This window comes from Dendrobium catenatum, unplaced genomic scaffold, assembly GCF_001605985.2.
Source record: "Dendrobium catenatum unplaced genomic scaffold, ASM160598v2 fragScaff_scaffold_133, whole genome shotgun sequence".
NCBI lineage: Eukaryota > Viridiplantae > Streptophyta > Magnoliopsida > Asparagales > Orchidaceae > Dendrobium > Dendrobium catenatum.
This window is the reverse complement of record NW_021318595.1, coordinates 2,386,839-2,409,865: the sequence shown is the minus strand read 5'-3', so window position 1 is coordinate 2,409,865 and position 23,027 is coordinate 2,386,839. Positions and strand designations below refer to the sequence as shown.

Here is a 23,027-nt window from a genome sequence, read left to right as displayed (position 1 = left end):
TGCTTGAGCTTGGCTTACTTAACACCGCATGATTCTATAACTAGGATGAGATAGCCTTAGTGTTGGGCCCACCAAAATACTATAACTTATTGGTGAATGATTATTATTTATATTATTGTGCATTCACAAAGGAAGATAATTGCCATTATTATACTATAACTTATTGGCGAATAATTAGTATTTATTATTATTTTTTCTTGGTATGTTATTCACTAAGACTTATCAAACTATATAATTTTAGGATAGAATTATCATTATTTTTTTGTTATGCTACAAATGGTTTTTAATACGAAAAGAGTTGAAGGAAAGAAGAATGTCTATATTTTGAATACATTTCTCGCAATACAAAAATTAAAACAAGTGGTCAACAGCTCTACATTTCTTAACATAGGTCAAATCCAATACATCTACTCTCCTGACCGGGTCATTGGAAGGACGACCTTTTATGTGTCCAAAGTCCAAACCAAGGTTTTGAAAATCAGATGGGACAATGAACCAGAAGGAGAGGTTAGCGATTCGATTGTTTGATTGGGGTCATACCGAATGAAATAATAAATACTTATTATATTTAAATATTATAATAATGACAACTATTTGTAAATATATAAAAAATTGAACATAATCATAATATGAAGTATAAAAAAACATAACAAATAAATTTAGTAAATTTAAAATTAAATACATTATTATTTTAAGCAAATGACCTCTTTGTAGTCATAACTTGAGAGATGAAATCAAAATTTTTCTTGAGATCTTATGGTTTATACATGCAACTGGTGAAACTCTGAAAATAAAATAAATATGCGATAATTATTATAATTGTAAACTAAATAATCAAATATAAAGTAAATAAGAAAAATATAATAATATATTTCATTTAAAGACAATTAATCATAAAAAGATTTGAACACTTTATATCAACTAATAACAAAAAGAAAATATATTCATGATATGGAGATGAAGTTAACTATGTTTCACTTTCTCAGTCCAATAGTTTCAATAATTTTACAAGAGAAAAATTAAAGATCTCATAAATTTGCATCATCAAATCTATTCACATAAGTTTAGTCTTCAGTCTCGCTTCATCAAAATGTTCGAACCCAAATACATCCGATTGATCAAACTCGATTATGTCACCTACATCTCCTTCATTCTCTAAGTCACCTTTACCAATAAATAAGAAATATAAAATAAAACATTATTTTTCTTTAATTTAAATGATATATTCATATTTCATTTTTAACTTATTATGTCTTGGCCGATTGGATGATATATTTTGGTCTTCAACAATTAACATTACATCCTCTTTGTATTTCTCATTTTCCAAGTCCTATAAGTCAAGTTTTGGAGTTGTTTTATCTTCAAATATCCAGAAATCAACCAACTCAACACAAGTGTAGTTCAAAGGATCATAATGATTTTTTTTAAGTTGAAACCTGAAAAATGAAGAAATAACTTTAGATTAAGATTATACATATTTTTTAAATTGACACTTGTACATAAATATTAATATATTATATATATTCTTTAAATTTAGATTATACCAAACATATACAAGATCGTTGAGCCGTTGTTGCTCCAAATAATTCCTTCTCTTTGAGTGAATCTGTTAAAAAATACTCTAATTTCTCTCACATCCTGATGACGTTGATGTTTGGCTTAGAACTCTTATAGCTACTTTATGCATATTTGAAGCACTTGATCCAAACATCTTCCACCACTCATCTACCAATTATTAAGTTAGAGAGCTTAGTGTACGCATATTTATAAATATAAATATACAAATATAATTATATATACATGTTGACATTAAAAAGAGAATTACCATGTTGCATTTCTTTTACTATCGTCAGTGCAATTGGTTTTCCAAAACTTTCTAAGTCATCACGGAATAATCTGACTTCATTCATTGTAATTGTGGGCTTAGAACAAATGTTTTTATTTCCAATTAATTCAACTAGACCTTGTAAAATTGTTTACTTTTAACAATAATTCTCTTTATCATACTGGAAATGAGGATTGAGAAAATATGTTGCTGCATGGGTGCATTGCCTTAATTGAGTATCCGATTTTCTTTTTATTATAATAGTGAAAGACTTATATGATCTCTTTACTTTTATGAACATAGTTTTAATTGTCTTACGTGCCTTGTACATGCCATCATATAGATATCCAAGTGACGGTTTCTCATCCAAGTCAACAATACGTAACAACCGAATCGAAGGACTCGATATCTTTGAAATGATAAGACAATTATCTCAAAAATTCAAGTCTAAAATAATTGAAGCTACTTACTTTCCCTTAGAGGTTTTGGATGTCTTCGAATTTGTATAGATATTGCTTGTAATTAGTGCTTGTAGGTCATGATGGTCTTCATGGACACTTTTCAAAGTTATAAAAGTTGTTGCAAAACGGGTTGTTCTAGGACGTACAATCTCTTTCCAACCTGGTCTTTTCCTAAGTCATGCAAGTACGAATATATGATTATAAAAAAAATTATAATCTTTGATGTTTTTTTTTGTTCTATGAGAGGCATACTACCAATATCTTTCAAAATTAAGTTCATATAATGTGCAACACAAGGTGACCAATAGATGTTGAATCTTTCATGTAACATCTGACCTGCTTTCTTGTACTTAGCAACATTATCAGTAACTAGTTGAACTACACTCTCTGGACCAACCCACTCAACAACCTAGTAAATAAATTACACAAATTTGTAGCATCTTTTGTCATGTCTGAAACATCAATTGATTTTAAAAAAGATACGCCACATAGTCAATATATGAGAAAATTGAATTATGTTTTGCTTATACTAGCAGTCTATCCATATGCCATAAGTGTATAATTTGTTTCCTTTCTTATTTGTCTATAGTTATCAATGAGTAGCATGCACTCCTCTTTACAATCCCTAAGTAGGTTTACTCTCATGTTGTGATAGGTGGGGAGCTTGTAACTAGGATCTATAGCAGCAATGACATCTACAGCTTTTTGTGCATAGATTAAAGTTAAATCATTAAATGGAATGCAACAATCTAAAAACCATCTTGTTAAAGCCATTTATGCGCGGTGAATTGCTTCCTTAGATGGCTAAAACACTCTTAATTGATGGTTGAGAACCTATTTTAATTCTAGTAGTAAAGAAAGTGTCCACATCATCAATTTTTCTTTTTCCTTTACAAGTTTTGATATATATGTTTCGGAAGATTGTATTTTAGGAAAAGAAGAATTTCTTTCTTCCTCAGCAACATCATCTATAGGAAACAATGTACTATTCAACTCTGCCTGTGCTTGTTTTTTTCTTGAAATTTCCTTCAAATTCTCTTGCATTTGATATCGAATGTTGTGTAAAACCTTTTTGCAAGAAGTTATGTTTCCCTTAGCTTCTGCTAAATGATGTTTCTTTTTATTTATTTCTCCTCCCTTGTATGCAATGCCAAAATGCAAACATTTGAATTACTTCTTCCCATCAGCTTCTCTAACTTCAGTGAATTGATTCCAAGCAATATTTCTACTTTCTTACGCACACTATAACTGGAAGGTGAAGTCTGATTACTGGGTGCTTCTATTCTAATTTGATTAACTAAAAGGTATGAATAATACAAAAAGATTAAAGTTTCTAAAGACAAAAAGAGAAAACAAAAAAAAAGTGATCGGAATGGGACTATACTAATGGATAAAACTTAATACCAAACAATGATTTGATGATTGTCCTAATTAGAGAACTTCAATAGAAATTGAAAGTTCTAGAACTGATGAGTTTATATGTATGAATAATCTAATTAAAACACTCCTAATTCAACCTAAAATTTCAACAGCATAACAGCTAAATATAGAGATTTCTACAAAATAGAAATTATTACTACTAATGAAAAACAATCATATAGATACGGTTAATCTACCAAAACAAATAAAGGATTTGAAAATTTCATCCATTCATTGCAGCTAATATTTGTAGGAAATGTTCAAAGGCATAAGAAGAAATTTGTTGTAAGGAATTTGTTGAAACAATTTATATAAAGAAAGTATAACATAATGAGACATTTGAATACATAAATGATATATCATGGTGTTCAAGGAAACAAAGAAAATAAGAATTTTGTTATTGAAAAAATAGTTGCATTTCATTTCAAGAAGACAACTGCAATCTAACTAGACATTTCATTTTCAAGAAAATCTCCAATCAACGTCAACATTTCTCTTATAAGGCATAACTTATTAACTTCAATGCAGCTTGACACCTCACTGATGTAAGTCAGCTTAATACAACTACAAGATATTGTGAGCAATATAAATTCATTCATGAAAAATCATATATCTCTAGCTTGGACTTACTTAAGCCTATGGATAGGTTGTCTTAAGACCTGATAAATCATTTATTTTTTCCCAAGGAAATGTATCTTTTGTAGGCTTTAATTCTAAAACACTTTTCTAGGACCTCTTGTACTTTTTATAAGATCTTCCTAAGAAATCCTAAGAGCAATGTTAGAGGAATCTTCTTGAGATAGATTATGTTAAGTTCATCCTAATGGGTCCAATCAAATCTTTCCCTTGATCCTCAAGTAATGCTAATATAGTATGACAAGTAGGATGCAACATTAGGGAAAGAGAAATAGAAGTTATGTAGGAATCAGAGTCACAGAGAAGAAGCTTGGATTGAGCATACAAGGGTGAGTACCGAATGCGAAGAGAAGAGTTGAAGGACTCACATTGGGTCAGAGAGGAGGAGTTGAGCATGAGAGGGAAGCCTTCGGTTCGATGTTGGCTTCGCGAGCGAGTAGGAGACGGCGACGGGAAGAAGATACTCCAAACAAGAATAGGGAGGAAGATACGTGATACCGGGAATGAATTATACGGTTTTTTTACTATTTAGTATAAGCTTCGCCTTCTTTGATCTAAGCCATCTGATCTTCACTAAACGACTCAAAATGAGCTATAGCTGAACTGGCTGGTTATCAGAAACCAGGACCGATTTTACGGTTAGGCAATCGAACTGCCGGTTCGAACGGTTCAAACCTGATTATCCGCTAACTCGGTTTTGAAGCAAACCGCAACCGGCCGGTTTGTGGTTAAACCGGTTTAACGGGCCGGTCCGGTCCAGCATAGGTCCAAACTATCAATAAGGCGACCTCTAATTTTATCTACCATTGGAGCTATTCCAACATTTTCACGTACATACTCATTTCACATTCTATCTTTAAGAGGAGCAAATAAAAAAAATGAGGTATAAAAACTTGGAGTTTTTATAATTACATTTTAAAAATTTTTTATATTACAATTCTTCGTCACTTGATTGAATTTCATTCTTGAAATTTGATTACTTTGTAATCAGCTTAACAAGTGAGGGGGGTTTTGTCTCATATCTTCATCCTTTTCCTAAATTACTTATTTGTTTGATTTATTTGACATAAGAGATTTTTTCACTTCACTTCTTTAATATTAGATTATTCTTTATTGTTCTTTAATATAAGTTTCTTTGCACCTCAATTTTTTCTTGTGATACTTTCTAAAGTTCATTTGTGAGCCATTTTCAGAGTTTTGATAAATGAAAATCATTATATATTGTGGACATATCTATCGATAATACTAATTTATAGGCAAATTTTTCCATTTTAATTATTTCAAATGGCCTGATGTATGTAGGACTCAACTACCCTTCTTGATTATATCTAGATAATCCTTTCATAGGTCTAACTTTTAAGATCACATTCACCAAATTAAAAGTTTAACTATTTTATGCTTTGGGTTATTATATTTTTGCTAATGATTTTAGAAACCTTTAATATGTCTTTGATTATCTTGATTTTTTTGGTAACCTGATCCACTAGCTGTGAATCTATTAATTATCTCTTTTTTTTTTTTGGGGAAAATAATCTATTAATTATCTCTCTCCAACTTCAAACCAACTTAGTTGAGTTTTGTATTGCTTGCCATACAACGCCTCATGAGTTATTGTTTTATGTTGGTATGGTGGTTATTATTATAAGCAAATTATATCAATAAAATGTGATATTTCTAACTACTTCCAAACTTCAAAATACTTAGTTTTATCAGATCTTTTAAGACTTGAATAACTCTTTCTAATTAGCATTTTTTTCTGTGGATTAAATATTATGTTGAAATATAATTTATTGTTCAAACTTTTATGAATGCTCTTTCACAGTCTATATGTGAATCTGCCATCTTTTTTGGATACAATAGCATTAGAAATTTCATGGAGTGTGATAAATCCTTTTATAAATATCTTTGCCAACATAACAACTGAATCAGCTTGACGAATAGGCGGAAAGTGTGTTGATTTTGCTAATCAATCCCAATACAATCATGCCCTTATCTAGATATGGAAAAACTTATTAAAAAAAAAGTAATAGTTATATCTTCCTATTTCTTCTCTAGAACTGGCAATGACTATAATATTCCACTAGGCTTCTTATGTTCAGTTTGCACCACTTGATATGATTCATATTTTATCACATATTCAGCTATATCACTCTCCATTTTTTGCTATTGAAATAATGACTGTAATCTTTATATATTTTGGTACTATCTGGATGAATTGAATAGCCCGAGTAAAAATTTTCAAGTAGAATTTCCTGAACTAAATCAGAATTACTTAGAATCCAAAGATGCAAATTACTTTTGATCACACCATTCTCATCCATACTGGATTTTTTTTTGTGCCTACTTGAACTTGATCGATCAACTTCTGATATTCATCTTAGCCCTTCTATGCATCACTTATTCTTTCCTTTAGAGTAGCGTGTACAATCATCTAATGTAAACTGCATATGCTTTGGTCATTCTATATTGTAATCTCTAATTGTAAAGCTTAAATATCTCTGATCAATTCTACTTTCTGTGTTATTAGCTAGCTTGTATGTCCACTAGACTTTCTACTCAGCATATCTACTTTACCTTTCTAGGACAATATTGTATATCAAGTTTATAGTTTTTTTAATCATCTCTAATTATCTTTTTTTGTCTCAAATTCAACTTTCTAAATAAAAATATACTTCAAACTTTTATGATTTGTGCACACTTCACATATTATCCCATAAAAATAATGCCTCCAAATTTTGTTAGAAAAAATTATTTAAACCAACTCCAAATCATGTGTTGATAATTATTTTAATATGGCCCCAAACTCATAGCTATCATGAATGTTTTTAAAATTATTTGTCTCTCTATCAATATGTCTGTTTAAATCTCCTTTAATAAAACTCCTTCAAGAGATATCTTTTTTATTAATTCTTCTAAGTCATTACAAAATTTAATTTTGAATACATATCCAAACATACTTGAGGTGCATAAGTATTTATAATATTAGTAATCTTAACATTAACAATAATCTTTAAAGTTATAATTATATCTTCAATTTTATTAATTTTTACAATATTATTTTTCAAACTCTTATCTATAATTACACCTACACTATTTCTAATACGACGCCTACCGGAATATCACAGTTTAAATTCTAAACCAGCAATCTCTTTAGTCTTCTCTCCAACCTATTTATTTTTTTGAATGCATAGAATATTTATCTTCCTATGAATTATAATATCTATTAATTCCATTAATTTGTCACTAAGAGAACCTATATTCCAAATTCCTATCATAATTTTAGCGTCACAAACTGCCTTCTTTGCCTACATCCATCAATGATGTGGGAAGCCTTGCTATTTATCCCTGCACCCGAGCATTGATGTAGTGACCCTTGCACACTTCTCTTTGTATTTAGGTCATACAACGCGTCGCATCTAGGGAACGCCCTAGCATTTATACAATATATTAAAGGAATCATGTCATGCTGGCTGTGAACTATCTGACGCAACCCTTCACTTTTCTCATTCGAGACTTGGGACTTGACAATGACAGTGTGCAACGATAGTATGCATATATATATATATATATTTGCCAACCAATTCATACACACAACATTTCATAAAGATCATTCAATTTTATTTTTGAGCATCTTGATGTGTGTATGATCCATTTTCATTTCTTGGAACATTAAATACATACACCTTTCATTTTAAATAAGCTAATAAACTATACTTTAATGTGAAGAATATTTCATTATATATAACTTATGTGCATGTTTGATTTATCAAATTTATGCTCAATTGTTCAAATAAATTTATTTTTTGAAATAAAATTGAGTATCTTATCTAACAGATGATCGACCACGTAATAAAATTTCTCATTATGGTCTCTTGAATCCTCTTTCATTTTTAAACAATCTAAAAATATATTTTTTGCATTAAATCATATTATTAACTTCCTGCTCAAGATAATATTTTTACCTTAAAATTACTTCTCGTACAAGCCTTGAGGTATACTAACTTGACTTTAACCTTGATTTACGGAAGAATACACAAAGTTCTACTTTTCTTACGTAAGACCCTAGTTTCTCCTTCCTTTTCATCCCATTAATCCCTTCCTCGTCTTGGCGCTGCCCTTACGTGAGCCCTCTATTTCCACTAATTGTAACTGATAGAATGAGGGTGATGGGAAGTTCTACCCTCCATTCCTACATCAACCGATGCATACATGTTTTGGTGGAATTGGATTCGGTGCTACAGTGCAATAATAGAATGAATAGTGAAATTAATAAAATAAATAATCAAATTAAATAATATGAAAATTAATTTAATTAATTATCAGAATGATCCTTATCAAATATAAAATTTAATAAAAATACGTGTCATTTTTTAGGGGTGCAAAGAATAAGGTGTAAAATTTGGGATTTTTTAACATTACCTTCTAAAAAAAATTTGAATAATACTTTCAAAGTCATTCAAAAGAAGCCTATTCAATATATCATGAGATTCGGCTCGTTTAGGTTTGCCAGTTGATTTAGGATGAAAGCCAACCTCCCAAATCAACATCTGCTTAAACTAGCATTACTTTGGGAAATTAAGTCCTGCATGTCCCCCATAGTAGCATGTTAATGTAACCCCCCAACTCCAAAATGGCACATAAAAATGTCCACTTACTGATCTCATGTCTTGACATGTAATATTCTAGCCATCCTCTCCACGCTCTCTGATTCTTGGCAAACCTGTTAGGCATGGGCGGTGCATTTATTAAGGATGTCTTAGGAGGCCTATAGGAGGGAGAGGGAGTGATTGCATTAAAGAGCTGCTTTTAAACATTCCTCCTGAGGGATTCGACTTTAATAGGCTATCAGCAGTTTTTTTTTCTACATCTCCTTTTCTTAGTTCTTTTGCTTTGATCACCAACCCTTTTTTTCTCTAATAACTATTATTTTAACCAAATAATTAGCACACATCTTCTCTCTCTCTCTCTCTCTCTCTCTCTCTCTCTCTCTCTCTCTCTCATATCTTCCCCACATTCCATGCACAAGGCCCTCTCCCATTAATACAAATAAGTTTTGCTTGATGAATCCCATTTTCCATTATCCTTCTCTCCCCTGAATCGTGCAAGGGGGGTGACTCGTGCTCGAGTGTATGATATTCACTCATTAACAATGTGTGAGATTGCGTGCTACTCTAATTTTCTTAGACTATATAGTTCTTTGACCCGTAGAACTATTAAATTTGAGAGGTTAATTGGTGGAATGAATAAATGGATTGACCAATGCCCCTTCTATACAAAAGGTTATTATAAAACCAAGTTTATTATTACAAAACAATCTATGTTTTCATCGAAAGACATGCCCAATAAAGGTTTGATTGAGCTATCTTATGCAAAAGTTTGTAATAAAGCTAGGTTTATTATTACAATCCATCCTATGTTTTCATTGAAGCATATGCCCAATAAGGGTTTGATCAATGAACCTATTGCATTAGCTGAACATCGCCAACCTGGGTGAGATGTAGCATGTAAAATTATGTTTTGGATTTATTTCAAATATTTCATTAAGATAGATTTTTTTTCTTTATTTCAATTTTAATCAGTATTAAATATTCTTTCGGATAATATTTAGTTTGAATTTGAATTATTTTGGATTTGAATAGAATTAGTTTTGAATTCAAGTTAATTTGATCATTCTTGTTCTACAAACCATATTCTGTAAATATGATATGGCTTGTATTGGATGAATTAAAAATTAAGTCTTATTTCTTTTTCAACCTCCCTCCTACGGTCCAAGAAAAATAGTATCAAAGCATTCCTCCCATTCAACTACTTTCCATAGCATAAACTGACTTATGATTTTGTTTGACATTGCCTCAATCCCATGATCATCTTCTGCCATATGTCCTATTTCCTCATCCATCAATTGCTACAGCCACCTCACCCTGTGCTTGTTTAACGGGCAGCATCTTCACATCACTTTGAGCACTAGTTCCCAACGTGTTTTATCGCTTTAGCAAGCTCACAGTTGGGCTGCTACTGGTTCTCGGTTTGGTCTTGGCTGTCCGATTTTTTGATGTGAGCTGCTGTGCTCTAGCTCATTAATTGAAATTAATTAGATTCATTCCCCCACCTGCTCCCCTTCGGTTCTCTATCCCTGGTTCCTTCCTATGGCTGGTTCTTCCCCCCTTCGGCTGCCTGTTCTAGTTCCTTGGGGTGCCCGTTCCTGTCCCAATTTGGCTACCTGTTTCGGTTCCCTTTGGTGCTTGTTCCTGTCCCCCTTGTGGCTGCCTGTTCCAGTTCCCTATGGTGCCCGTTGCTTCCCCCCTTGGCTGCCTATTACGGCTCCATGTGGTGCCCGTTCCTTTCCCCCTTGGCTGCCTGTTCTGTTCCCTGGGCTCCCTGTGTGGCCAATGGCTGCTGCTCTTGGACAGCCCGTTGGCCTTTTATTTCCCCTGTTTTGATTGATTTATTTGGGGGTATTTTGGGTTGTTTGGCTGCCTCATTTCTCATATATATATGTGATGTTTTGTAAGCATAAAAAGAGTATTATGGATATTTTGTAAGAAACCTGAGGGTTTTCTTTGATAGCTTTCGAGCTATGTATCCCTTTCTCCTTCTTCTAGGATAGCTTGCGAGCTATGCCTCTTCTTCGTCTCGTGCTTCTTACCTCTTTCTTCTCTCCGCAAGTGACCACCTAATTTGTATCTTTTTTCTCAAGCGATTTAAAAGCAAGTTTATGACTTTTATTTCAAAAGTTTGTAAGTGTCATGTTATGTTTTTAAATTTAAGTATGTTTGTGTCTTAATTTCTGTATTTTCTTATTTTTCTAGGAAGTCTTTTAGTATGCTTGCAAAATTAGGGTCTTCCTAATTTTTGCTTGCATCAGAATATCACTTGGTTTTCTCTAACCACTAGTCAATATGCCAATTAGGTCCCTTGAAATCTACGTGGCTTCGATATCCATGCTAATCTTGCTGGGCTTTTCTATGAAACAAATTGTTATCCTTAGCAACATCCCATCTTCTTGGGTTAGCTTCATCAACATTAACAAATTTAGGAGGCACAAATAAGTATATTAGATCAATAAAGTGATGAGGTTTAGAGGTTCATGTTAGTATACTATGACAGGTAATAACATTAATAAATGGATGATTTGAATATTTTGAGCTATCTGTTTCATATCAGGCTTCTGCATATAATGTATTATTTGTTGTACAATTATCTTATGTGGAATTGATCCAATTTAGCGCTAATTTATCCCCTTAATGAAAAGTAATCAAATATGGCTCTAACTTGTCACCTTAATGAAAAGGGTAGCCTTTACATGTTTTGTGTTAAAGTTCCATTTGATTTTCCTTTTTTTTTCGTAAACGTGAAGAATTATTTGCGCGTTCCAGTTGTTGTACAACATCTGAATTTCTTCAACTACTTGATGTCTTAGAAGTAGAAACAGCAAATAAAAGAGAAGAACAGCGTAGGAACACAAAGATAGGGCTGATTTTCTTATTTATCCTTAAATAATAAACCAAAAGTACAATTGATTTACTATTCTAGAGGTAGATTAGCTCTACCACAAACCCTAGACGCCGCTAGGAACTCATAACAAACACTAGGAAAAAAAACTCAGTAATCTCCTCCCTAATCATAGACAAACTCCCCCTTAAATTGCCCTAAAACACCATAACACAATTAGTATCTTCCTAATTAGCATAATCATAATTTAGTAAACCTTTCTAAATAAATAGAATCTTCCTAATCAACATAAACATAATTTAGGAAACCTTCCTAAATAATTAAACATGATTAAGGAAACATTCCTAAACAATTAAGCATGATTTAGGAAACCTTCCTAAACAATTAAACATATTTTAAGAAACCTTCCTGAACAATTAAATACTTCATAAATTGCATTAACACAATTAGGAAACTTTCCGAAATAAATCCCCCCTTGATTAGGATGCTTCTTAAATAATTTCTTTTAATTAGGAATTTAGGATCTTTCTTAAACAACTCCCTCTAAATTATGAACCTTCCTAAAAAACTCCCTCTTCTTGACTGTTACCTCCCCACCACCCCAAGGTTATCACTATTCTGTTATAAATACACTTTCTAAGAAACAAGTGATGTGGCAAATGAAATGAGAACTTAAGCTCTTATATGATTCCCTTGTGCAGGAATCTTTTGGAGCCATACGCACTGTGAGGTCTTTTGCTCAGGAAGAATATGAAATTTCACGCTATTCAGCTAAAGTAGATGAGACTTTGAACCTTGGGCTCAAACAAGCCGTGAGTTGTGTGTGCTTGATATTTCATTCTTACACTTGTAGATGAGATATATAGATTTTGAACTTTAAATGAATTTATTTCAGAAAGTTGTTGGTCTTTTTGCTGGCGGAATGAATGCAGCATCTACGTTGTCTGTGGCCATTGTAGTTTTGTATGGAGCCAACCTCACAATAAAGGGATCCATGACAACTGGAGACCTAACTTCTTTCATCCTTTACAGCCTTACAGGTATTTTTATGAAGCAATATGAAAATCTGCTATGATATAAAATAGAGAAAAAAATTGATCTGCACTTTGTGGAACTTCATATGCTGAAGTTCATAGATGCTTGTTGTTTACATATTATAACCTTTTGGATGACTTCTTATATCCGTTATTTGTCCACTTGCAGTTGGTTCATCAGTCTCTGCCCTGTCAGGGTTGTATACAACAGCAATGAAAGCTGCAGGTGCAAGCAGAAGAGTTTTTCAGCTTCTTGATCGCGTGTCCTCTATGCCAAAATCTGGTGATAAATGTCCTAATAGGTTAATCAAAATACTGAAAACTTTATTACTGAATATAAGTCCTGTCTGATCCATATTTATTTCTACAGCCTCATTATTACATATTTTGTTTTGTTACAGTGAAAAAGATTGTGACGTGGAACTTAATGATGTCTGGTTTGCATATCCTTCTCGTCCTAGTCATATGGTATTGAAGGTGAGCATTCAATGCTAGTAGCTTAAGATTTATTTACCTTGATTGCATATTTATCTTGTCAAGGCTGCAAAATCAAGATGCCAAGCTCTAGGGTAAGTCTCCCTGTACTATCCGCAATATTTGCCAACTTCAAAGGTAGTTGGGAAGAAATATTTTAATTCCTAGCTATTATTAATTTTGACTTCATTCTAGCCATGGTTCATACTTTAAAACTAAAGAGGGAGTTGTATATGATTGACTTTAGTGACCATATCACCCTAAATGAAAATAAAGATTTTTGCCAAAATTAGAGAGGTTTTGAAGAAAATGAAGTGTGGAAAAGCTGTTGAACCTGATGATATTCCAATAGAGATGTGCAAATGCTTAGGAGATGAAGGAATTTCTTGGCTTACTAAACTTTTTAATACTATTTTGAAGACTAAAAAGATGTCAGATCAGTGGAGAATGAGTGTGTTAATTCCTATTTTTAAGAATAAAGGTGATGCACAGGAGTGCGAATTATAGAGGAATTAAGTGAATGTGTCATACTTTAAAGCTATAGGAGCGAGTTATGGAGCATAGGTTGAGGCGTGATACTGATGTATCTCAAAATCAATTTGGATTCATGCCGGGTAGGTCTACTATGGAAGCCATACATTTATTGAGAGGTTTGATGGAGAAATATAGAGAGAATAAGGAGGATCTACGTATGATAAAATCCAAATACTAAAAAACACAAAAAGTGAGTTGTGTTAGGGCTTCTCCACCTTGTTATGGGGGCAAAAGAAGACACATTATAGTGATAGTGCAATACTCGGAGTGGATGACACTGGGGAGTGGACGTAGGTCATTGTTTGACCGAACCACTATAAATCTCTGGTGTGTTTATTCTAATTTTTTATTTTTGCATTATTATTTTTTTTTTGCATTTTAATTTTGTATTAACTGCTTGGTGAAAAATCGTGATTAATGCTTTGTTCTACTGATTAGAATATCATCTTTGTTTTGATGATTTGGTAAATTCGTTCGCTTCTGCATGTAGTAATAATTGTTATTTGTTTCCAAATACTGAAAAACACGAAAAAAATATCATCTTTGTTTTTTGAAGTTACCAATTAGTTTTTAAATTCACCAATTCACACCCCTCTTGGTATGCCTAGGGATAAGTTCACTTAGGCTTAACATCCTTATCGAACTTTCAATTGATATAAGAGCGGTACTCAAAATAGTATTTTAGAAAACCTAGAGGAAAACAAACAATGGCACACTTCAGAAATAGGAATATCGTAGAAGGTTATTCTATTACGCGTCCACTATTGTTTGAAAATATTCTCTTTGATTTTTTGAAAATTCGCATGTATACATTTTAACAATTCATTGATTTCAGGATGTGACATATGATTCAATCTGGATATTATGTACCATCACGTGCAGTTAATGGTGTGAAAACTGATATTTCTTATATTGAATGGAGTCAAGAAGATAGATGCTAAATGTCTTAATTGTTTTTTCTGTGCTTCGCAACTATCTATGTTGCATTTTTTATCTTTTGATTTGGTATTTTGTGATTTTTAATTATTCCTTGTTATGAGCCATCTTTGGATTTGGTATTCGGTGCTTTTTATTTGTTCCTTATTATGAAAGCTGAGTGCGGCATGGAATAACGGTAATATTGCTTCTATTGTGGCGTGAAGACAGATTTTTAAGTGAGGAGCCTCGAGCAATGATCATTAAAAAAAGGTTGGCTTTTAATAAATACTAGGACAGCATAGAGGGTAATTAAGTTGTCTGAATATCACAATTCGAATCATGAAAACAGATTCTTTACAATGTAAGGATAAAATTAAGCATATCTACTGTTTTTACGAGTATTTGTTTATGTAATGAAATTTCTTCATCTACGACGTTCTAACTTATAGGGATTAAACTGTAGTATCTATGTCTCTTGAAAACTTATTTGATGCGTAACATGAGCGTACTCTTTATTTAATGAATTCTAGCTTTTGTTTTTGATAGAGTGCTTGAATAAAGATGAGATTGTCACCTTATTGTCATAAAACATTTTAAAATGATTTCAGCATATTAGTGTTGAGTTTGCAAGGTTGTTAAACTAATTAAGAATAATTGACTGAGATGATTTCTTGAATTGCAGGGCATTACTTTAAGGTTGATGTCTGGTTCGAAGATCGCACTTGTTGGACCAAGTGGTGGTGGAAAAGTGATTTTTTTTTTTTCTTTCAATTTTGTACACAAATCATCGTCAGCTTTTTTTTTTCTCCATCTGATATAGTTATCCTGCCTATGTGTATATAGCTTTTCTACTTTCTGAAACCAAATGCAAGTATTCATGTTCTTATATTGACATGTTTATTGCAGACTACTATAGCAAACTTAATTGAGCGTTTTTATGACCCAATTAAGGGTAAAATCCTATTGAATGGAGTCCCTCTGGAGGAAATATCGCATCAGTATCTTCACCGACAGGTATTTTCTTAACTATTCTCATATAATTTATAGTGCTTCCAGGCAACACTAACCCTTGAAATTCTTCATTAGTAGGATGAGAATCAATTGGTTGTTTTCATTATGAAAATGCAAGATCCTGTTTGGGATATGTTTTTGGTCCTTTTAAGTTAATTTAGTGATTTTTTAAAAGATAAGTGGCTAAGATTGGATATTGGTTGGGCAGGTATGTTTCTATAAGTCTGAAATCATCTCTTAGCACATCCAAACTATATGGCTGTGCTTGAATGCTAGGAATTTGAGTGAAAGAAAATGAAATATGAGGTTGAAAAGCCTAAATCAATGTTTGTCTATAAAGTATAATCAACTTATAAATTGTTTAAATTTCATTTCATTTCCTTCATTTGCTTCAATACGAACAGAGTCTATCAGTCTAGTAAGGCTTAATACTGACTCAGATGTGCACTGGTGATAAAATTTATAAACATGATTCAGCTGTCAAGAATGACTAAAAGTTTGACTCAAACTCTTCCGGTTGAAAGAGCCCAGAGCTGGTAATTATATTTGAAAATCTGAGGAGTTAAGATTGCATAAGTTTTGATAAACTTTGAAATTGAAATCTATATGCTCCAACTCAATGATGGCCAGCTCAAAATAAAGTTTGATTCAATTCAAATTCTTATATTGTGTAACATATAAAGTAGTATATGCATATGCATACTTATATTTACAGAAAATGACCAAAATGATTTAGTCTCTTTATGAAGGATTAAAATAGTCTTCAACTATTTAAAAGTCTTAATTTAATTCTTTGACTCTTTAAATAAAGACTCAAATAGTCTGCACTTCAAAATTAACGAAGTGTTGACCTAAAACCTCCAACCGGACTCAACCATTGACCCACTACCCACGATCGAGCCCCACGACTCAACCACTCCGACGATCCCACTCTTCTCAACATATCTCCCTCACAAGCATAGAAGAAAAAAAATACCTCATTTTGGTTCATTCGAAGGCACGGACAAAAGCCGCAAACTCCCACTCCCTATTTTCTGCTCTAACGACTTCAAACTCACGGACGAAGGAACGGAGGCACAGATAATTTCCTCTTTTGATGCCAACCACACGTCGGACTCCAGCCGCTCGATCCGACTTCAACTTCGTCCTGTTCCCGCCGATACCGACCTCCTGCCTACAAACTTGACCGAGCCACCTCCCCCTTCGACACATCTAGACCTCCCGCCTACACTCACCGCTGACCAAACTCCTGCTTCTAAACTGAACCTAACCTTCCATCGGTTGCCTCTTCGCCAATGCCTACACCCAACGTCGACCCGCAGCCAACTCCTGTGCGGTTTTTGCCTCCGATCAATGCCCGATCAGGCTCCCTCTTCCTATCTGTTATATGTGTATTATAATATATATATATATATATATATAATAAAATTAAATAATAAAAAAGGAGAGAGAGAGTGAGAGAGAGAAATGAGAGGATTTTCAAATAAGCACTGCAACAAGGGAAGACTGAAGGAATTTTCGGAGTTGATTCGGTTCCCCGAAGCCCTCAACTGACGATCTGATCCGGCCGAGTGGATTGAAGACTAATTTCGGGACCAATCAACGTCCCGAAGCCCTCGGCCGTTGACTATATTCCGACTGGTCGGACTTGAAAGGGAAAGTCCCTCCCGAAGCTCCCCTCATGGGGAGGGGGTATCAGAAGGCTGCCGAATTTTCAAGAGGAATAAAAACATTTTTAAAATAAAATCAAGTCACTTAATCAACAGGCCACACGCAACAAGGATCATCAAAACCAATTCCGAGACCCGAGAATGTCCCGAAGCCCTCACATAATTAAATTCAAATAATTATTGTGGCATTTCTAGCAAATTAAATATATATAAAAATGAACAAATAAAAAAGGGATGATGAGGCATATCCTAGATGATAAAATCCAAAATTGCATGATAAAATGGATGTTTCAAAATTACCACTCACTTATGGAAGAATTGAAATTTAGTCCTATAGATATGAGTTATATGGGTAATCTGAAATCACTGGATGCATTGTTGAATCCAATACTAATCAGTATAGAAACTAATTTATTCTGTAAAAACTTGAAAGCTGTAGTGTTAAGGAGAAGGAATAAATGTGCAAGTTAGTTTGAAGGGTGTGTCTTGCCCCTGAATCTTCAAATGTATGGTTGTGGAGTGATTCAAAAGGCACTTGAAGTGGTTGAATTTAATCAGAAAATAACATTACATCAATCTAGATGTGACAATGTAGGTTGTTTCAATGGCAAAATGGCCCAACCTGTTTCTAAAATTGACAGAAAATTAGTCATTTGCTTTGACCTCAATATTAGTACTTATGTGTTGAAATATACAATGTTGTGATAATATAAGACTAAAAGCATATGCATCCTTTAGCCAAATTAGAATTTTTCCTCTAGTCTTTGTTTTAAAACATCCATCATTCATTTCCCTTTGTCTTAGCAATGTATGATTAGAGTTCAGTTCTTTAAGAAATTTGAGAAACTCTATTCAAATTAAGAATCTTAGAAGCATCTTTAGACTCTTTCTATTGGATAAATCTCTTCTTACAGGCAAACAATAGTTTTGGGAAGATCTATTCAAAGAGTTATGTCAATGCCAGGAGATGTCTCCTTTGACCTATGTTGCACCGATACACCAATTTATGAAGGCGTGCTGTATCCGATACACCGATACACGGATACGCCAAAGACGCATCCAATTAAAAAATACTATTTAATTTCAAAAGGACACGCGTATCCGATACACGTGTCCATTGAAAAACAAAAAGAAATCCGAAAAAAAAAAAAGATGCGTCGTATTTACTTCTGCGGCTGCGAGCAAAGTTCTCTCATTTTTTAGATGGATTTGAGTCTCTTGATGATATGAGAATATTATAAATTACTAATCTTTCTCTTGATGAGCTTGAATTAAAAGCTATGATATTTATTGAAGATGATATAGAAGTTCAAAGACAAACCACTGAAGAAGCTAATCATATCATTCCTTCTATTGAATAGTTGAAACTTTATGTGCTAGAAAATTTATGTTTATGCTTTTGTTGTTGTACTAGACATTTAATGCTTATATTTTGATATTATAAGCTACAAGGCTACAAATGATGTTGTTGCCATTTTTTTTTGTAATTTAAAATATTATGCTTTGATTGCTTTCTTAATTTTTATGTATGATTTATACATTATGATGTCGTGTTCGCGCCGCACCCGTATCCTGTATTTTTAAAAATTGACGTGTCCCGTATACGTATCGTGTCGTATCCGTATCGGTGCAACATAGCCTTTGACTCAAATACATTAGACCATTCTTATGCTATTAGCATCTTGATAGGAGCTTCACTTGGCTTCTTTCCAGTGCTCTTTAATGATAATTATCCTTCATTTTGTTAAAAGAAGGCATATCACCAATATATAAGGAAAAGAAGCAATGAATTTGTAGTGTACATAACTGACCTATAGGAGATAACAGAAGACTTGTACCAATCAATGCAGTTCACTTACAAGCAAGAACACGAACTTCTAATATTTATTGAATAAACATTCCTTACATGCTATATTAAATGATATGACAAGCTTGAATAAATTAAACAGCACATCTTTTACGTATTATAACTCAAACCTAATTTAGAGGGATTTTTTTTAATGCCATTGGATCTGTAACATTTGTACGAGCAAACAGAAGGTGATACTCCTGTAATAACTCCAAACTATATAATTAAAAAAACACCCATGCATGTGCTCCGACAAATGTGTTAAAGCTACAAACACAAATATATGAGAATGCTACGTATGGTCAAATGCTCACTAATATAACATTCTATTTTCAAACTAAACAAAACTCGCATATGCTCTGTCAGATGCGATAAATTTACAAACACCTATGTCTGAGAATGTTGCACGCATCAAATACTCAAGTCTCCTTCTCGAAAGGACTAGAGTCGACATGACTTGAATTATAAAATTCCTCCCAAATTCCTTCGAAAATACAATTGACTTTAATGTCACCTCGATGATATTCCTGTTGCTATGATGCACCGACACTCCGCTTAAAGAGGGTAAGCAGTGTCGGACACGTGTTGGACACAGACACGCGTCCGACACTGCATGGACACGTGTCCGACACGGCATTGGGTGTCGCAATTTAAAAAATTAAAATTAAAACCGGGCACATGTCCGCTTTACAAATAAGAAAATTGTCTGATTCGTTCTATTTAGCCTTTTCCGCGAACGAGAAGCCCTATTTTTCTGATCCACGAAAGAAAACTTCTAGGGCGGATCGGTCAAGCTCATAACCGACGCCAAACAGAGCCCACTGCCTTCGCCTCCCATTCCTCCATCATTTCTGCTCGAGCCGAGGCCAAGCCGAGCTCGTCTTTCCCATTCCTTCGTTCCTGTGTGATTTTCGCGGTCAGCCGAGGCAAAGTTCGCAATCAACGCCAAACATAGCACCTTCTGCGCGCAAGAGAGCCAAGACTTGTAAGTGAATTTCGCCATTTCTTTTCTTCATTGTTGAAAAAGCTAATGTACATGCTCGGTACCGCTAGGTATCGCTAGGTATATGCTCGGTACCATTCAGTACATACTCGGTACTGTTCTGTATATGCTTGGTACCGCTCGATATGTTTCCATAAAAATAACTTACGAACTTTAAAAACAAGCTGAACTTCAAAATTACTCTTACCATAAAAATTTGTTCTGGGGGCGCTACCTCCGGAAACCCCCACAGAGGTCGAACTTCGCCATGGGTAGCGACCCCTTGGACCCCCGGCAGACCAGTATATTGTTGTATTCATGTTGTCTTATTATTGGGTTATTTTGACTTCACTTCATATAAATTTAACTTGATGTATTGTTATGTATAATTGGTTTATTACACCAGTGTATTTTAAATCAAAATTAGCTCTGCTGCTGGCGGGAGTGGATTAGGTGAAGGTTCAAAAGAGCCATATGTAGAAGCTGATAAGCCGTTATGGATTCATGTTACAAAGTTAGAAAAAACATTTGAAGGAGGGAATGTGCCATTTAAATGCAATTATTGTGGTGGCATCTACAAAGGATCTTATTCTAGGGTGAAGGCACATCTACTTAAGATTTCTGGCCATGGAATTAAAATGTCCTAAGATTACTATGTCGCAGTTGATTCAATTGAACAAACATGTTGATGAAGCTGAATTTAGGATCAAAAGGACACTCCCTAAAGAGATACATTTACCATCTACTCATGGCTCATCCCACACTTCTTCCTCATCTGTGAGAGTTGATCAAGCTTTATCATTTAGAAGTGAAGGATATGAAACAAAGAAAAGAAAAGGAGTTGCCAGTAGTCCTCTAGAGAAGGCTTTGCAGCAGCGAGAGGAATTGGATGGTGAAATAGCAATGATGTTTTTTTCAGCAAGACTTCCTTTCAACCTTGCAAGGAATTCTCATTATAAAAATGCATTCATTTTTGCATGTAACAACAACCTTGCAGGATATGTTCCACCTGGCTACAATGCATTAAAATCAAAATTTTTTGAAAGGGAAAGCACATATTGAGACATTGCTTGAACCAACAGGAGTGTGGAAAGAGAAATGTGTTAGTTTGGTATGTGATGGTTGGACAGATCCTCAAAGAAAACCCCTTATTAATTTCATTGCCGTTATTGAGAATTACCGAATGTTCATTAAAGGTGTGAATTGTGAAGGAGAATACAAGGATAAACATTTAATTGCCAATTTGATTAAAGAGGTGATAGTCATGATTGGGCCTTCAAATGTTGTGCAGGTTATTATAGAAAATGCACCGGTGTGTAGAGCTGCAGGATTATTAGTGGAGCAAACTTATTCTCATATATTTTGGACACCCTATGTTGTACACACTTTAAATCTTGCTCTAAAAAATATTTATGTAGAAAAGAATACAGAGGCTAATGAAATCATTTATGTTGAATGTCATTGGATAACAGTGATTGCAGATGATGCTGTTCTGATCAGAAATTTTATTATGAACCATTCGATGAGACTTTCAATGTTTAATGATTTCTCTGAATTGAGAATGTTAGTTGTTGCTGAAATTTGTGGTGGGATAATGTAGACTACATTTTGGCTTTCACTGATCCAATTTATGACATGTTGAGAGAGGCTGACACAGATAAATCATGCCTACATTTGATTTATGAGATATGAGATTCTATGTTAGCAAAAGTGAAATAAATTATATACAGACATGAAAGAAAGTCACATGAAGAAGACTTAAGTTTTTGGAGCATTGTCTATACCATTTTTAAAGATAGGTGGAGCAAAAGCAACACACCTCTGCATTGTTTGGCCTATTTAGTAAGTCCAAGGTACATTTGTATTAATCTTTTAAATTTATTGAAATTTCTTAGTAAATGAACATATAATTTTATATGCTTTGTATTATTTGAAAGTATCTAAGTAAAGAATAGCTTTAAGAAGACACTCAACATGTCTCACCACAAAAAGATTTAGAAGTTTCAAATATGAGAAAGATATGCCTGGAAAGATATTTCCCAAATGAGGAGAGAAAAATTAATATAGAACTTACAAAGTTCTTTGGATGTTTAGGGGATTTTGGTGATCAAGAATCTTTGGTTGATAGATGGAGGATGAATCCAAAAATGTGATGGTTAATTCATGGAGTTTCAGCACCGCTTCTTCAAACAATAGCAATAAAACTTCTTGGTTAAGTATAATCCTCTTCCTGTTGTGAAAGAAATTGAAACACATACTCATTTATTCAATCAATGAAGAGGAATAAAATAACTCCACAACGTGTTGAAGATTTAGTTTATGTGCATACACATCTTTGTCTTTTATCAAGGAAAACTCCACTTTATATGACAGGTGATAACAAGATGTGGGATGTTGCTGGAGATGGGTTCAAGTGCCTTGATGATATGGGATTATTGAAAGTTGCAAATCTTTCTCTAGATGAATCAGAGTTGGAAGCAATGATATTCAATGATGATAATATTAAAGGCCAAAGAACAACCTCTGAATCTAATTCTATCATTCCCTCTATTGAGTAGTTAGATCCTCATGTTGTACTAAATAATTTTTTGCTTATATTTTTGTGGTTGTACTAAATATTTTGTACTAAACATCTTTATGTTATAAGCTAAACAAGTTATCATGAAATTGATTTATTATTGCTTGTCATTTTTAAAATAATGTCACCTTAATTTCTATATATTATATTAAAAATTATTATGACGTGTCCACGCCACACCCGT

General features: G+C 33.4%; 1 protein-coding gene across 1 annotated transcript in view; it reads left to right on the top strand.

Moving 5' to 3' along the window:
* LOC110098524 (ABC transporter B family member 25) overlaps positions 1-23,027 on the top strand; it is a 53,284-nt gene that overhangs the window by 24,246 nt on the left and 6,011 nt on the right. Inside the window, exons 10-15 of the mRNA XM_020825381.2 lie at positions 12,495-12,605; positions 12,689-12,833; positions 12,997-13,129; positions 13,229-13,304; positions 15,436-15,501; positions 15,660-15,767. Coding sequence (XP_020681040.1) covers positions 12,495-12,605; positions 12,689-12,833; positions 12,997-13,129; positions 13,229-13,304; positions 15,436-15,501; positions 15,660-15,767 — 639 coding nt within the window. The remainder of the gene's footprint in view (positions 1-12,494; positions 12,606-12,688; positions 12,834-12,996; positions 13,130-13,228; positions 13,305-15,435; positions 15,502-15,659; positions 15,768-23,027) is intronic.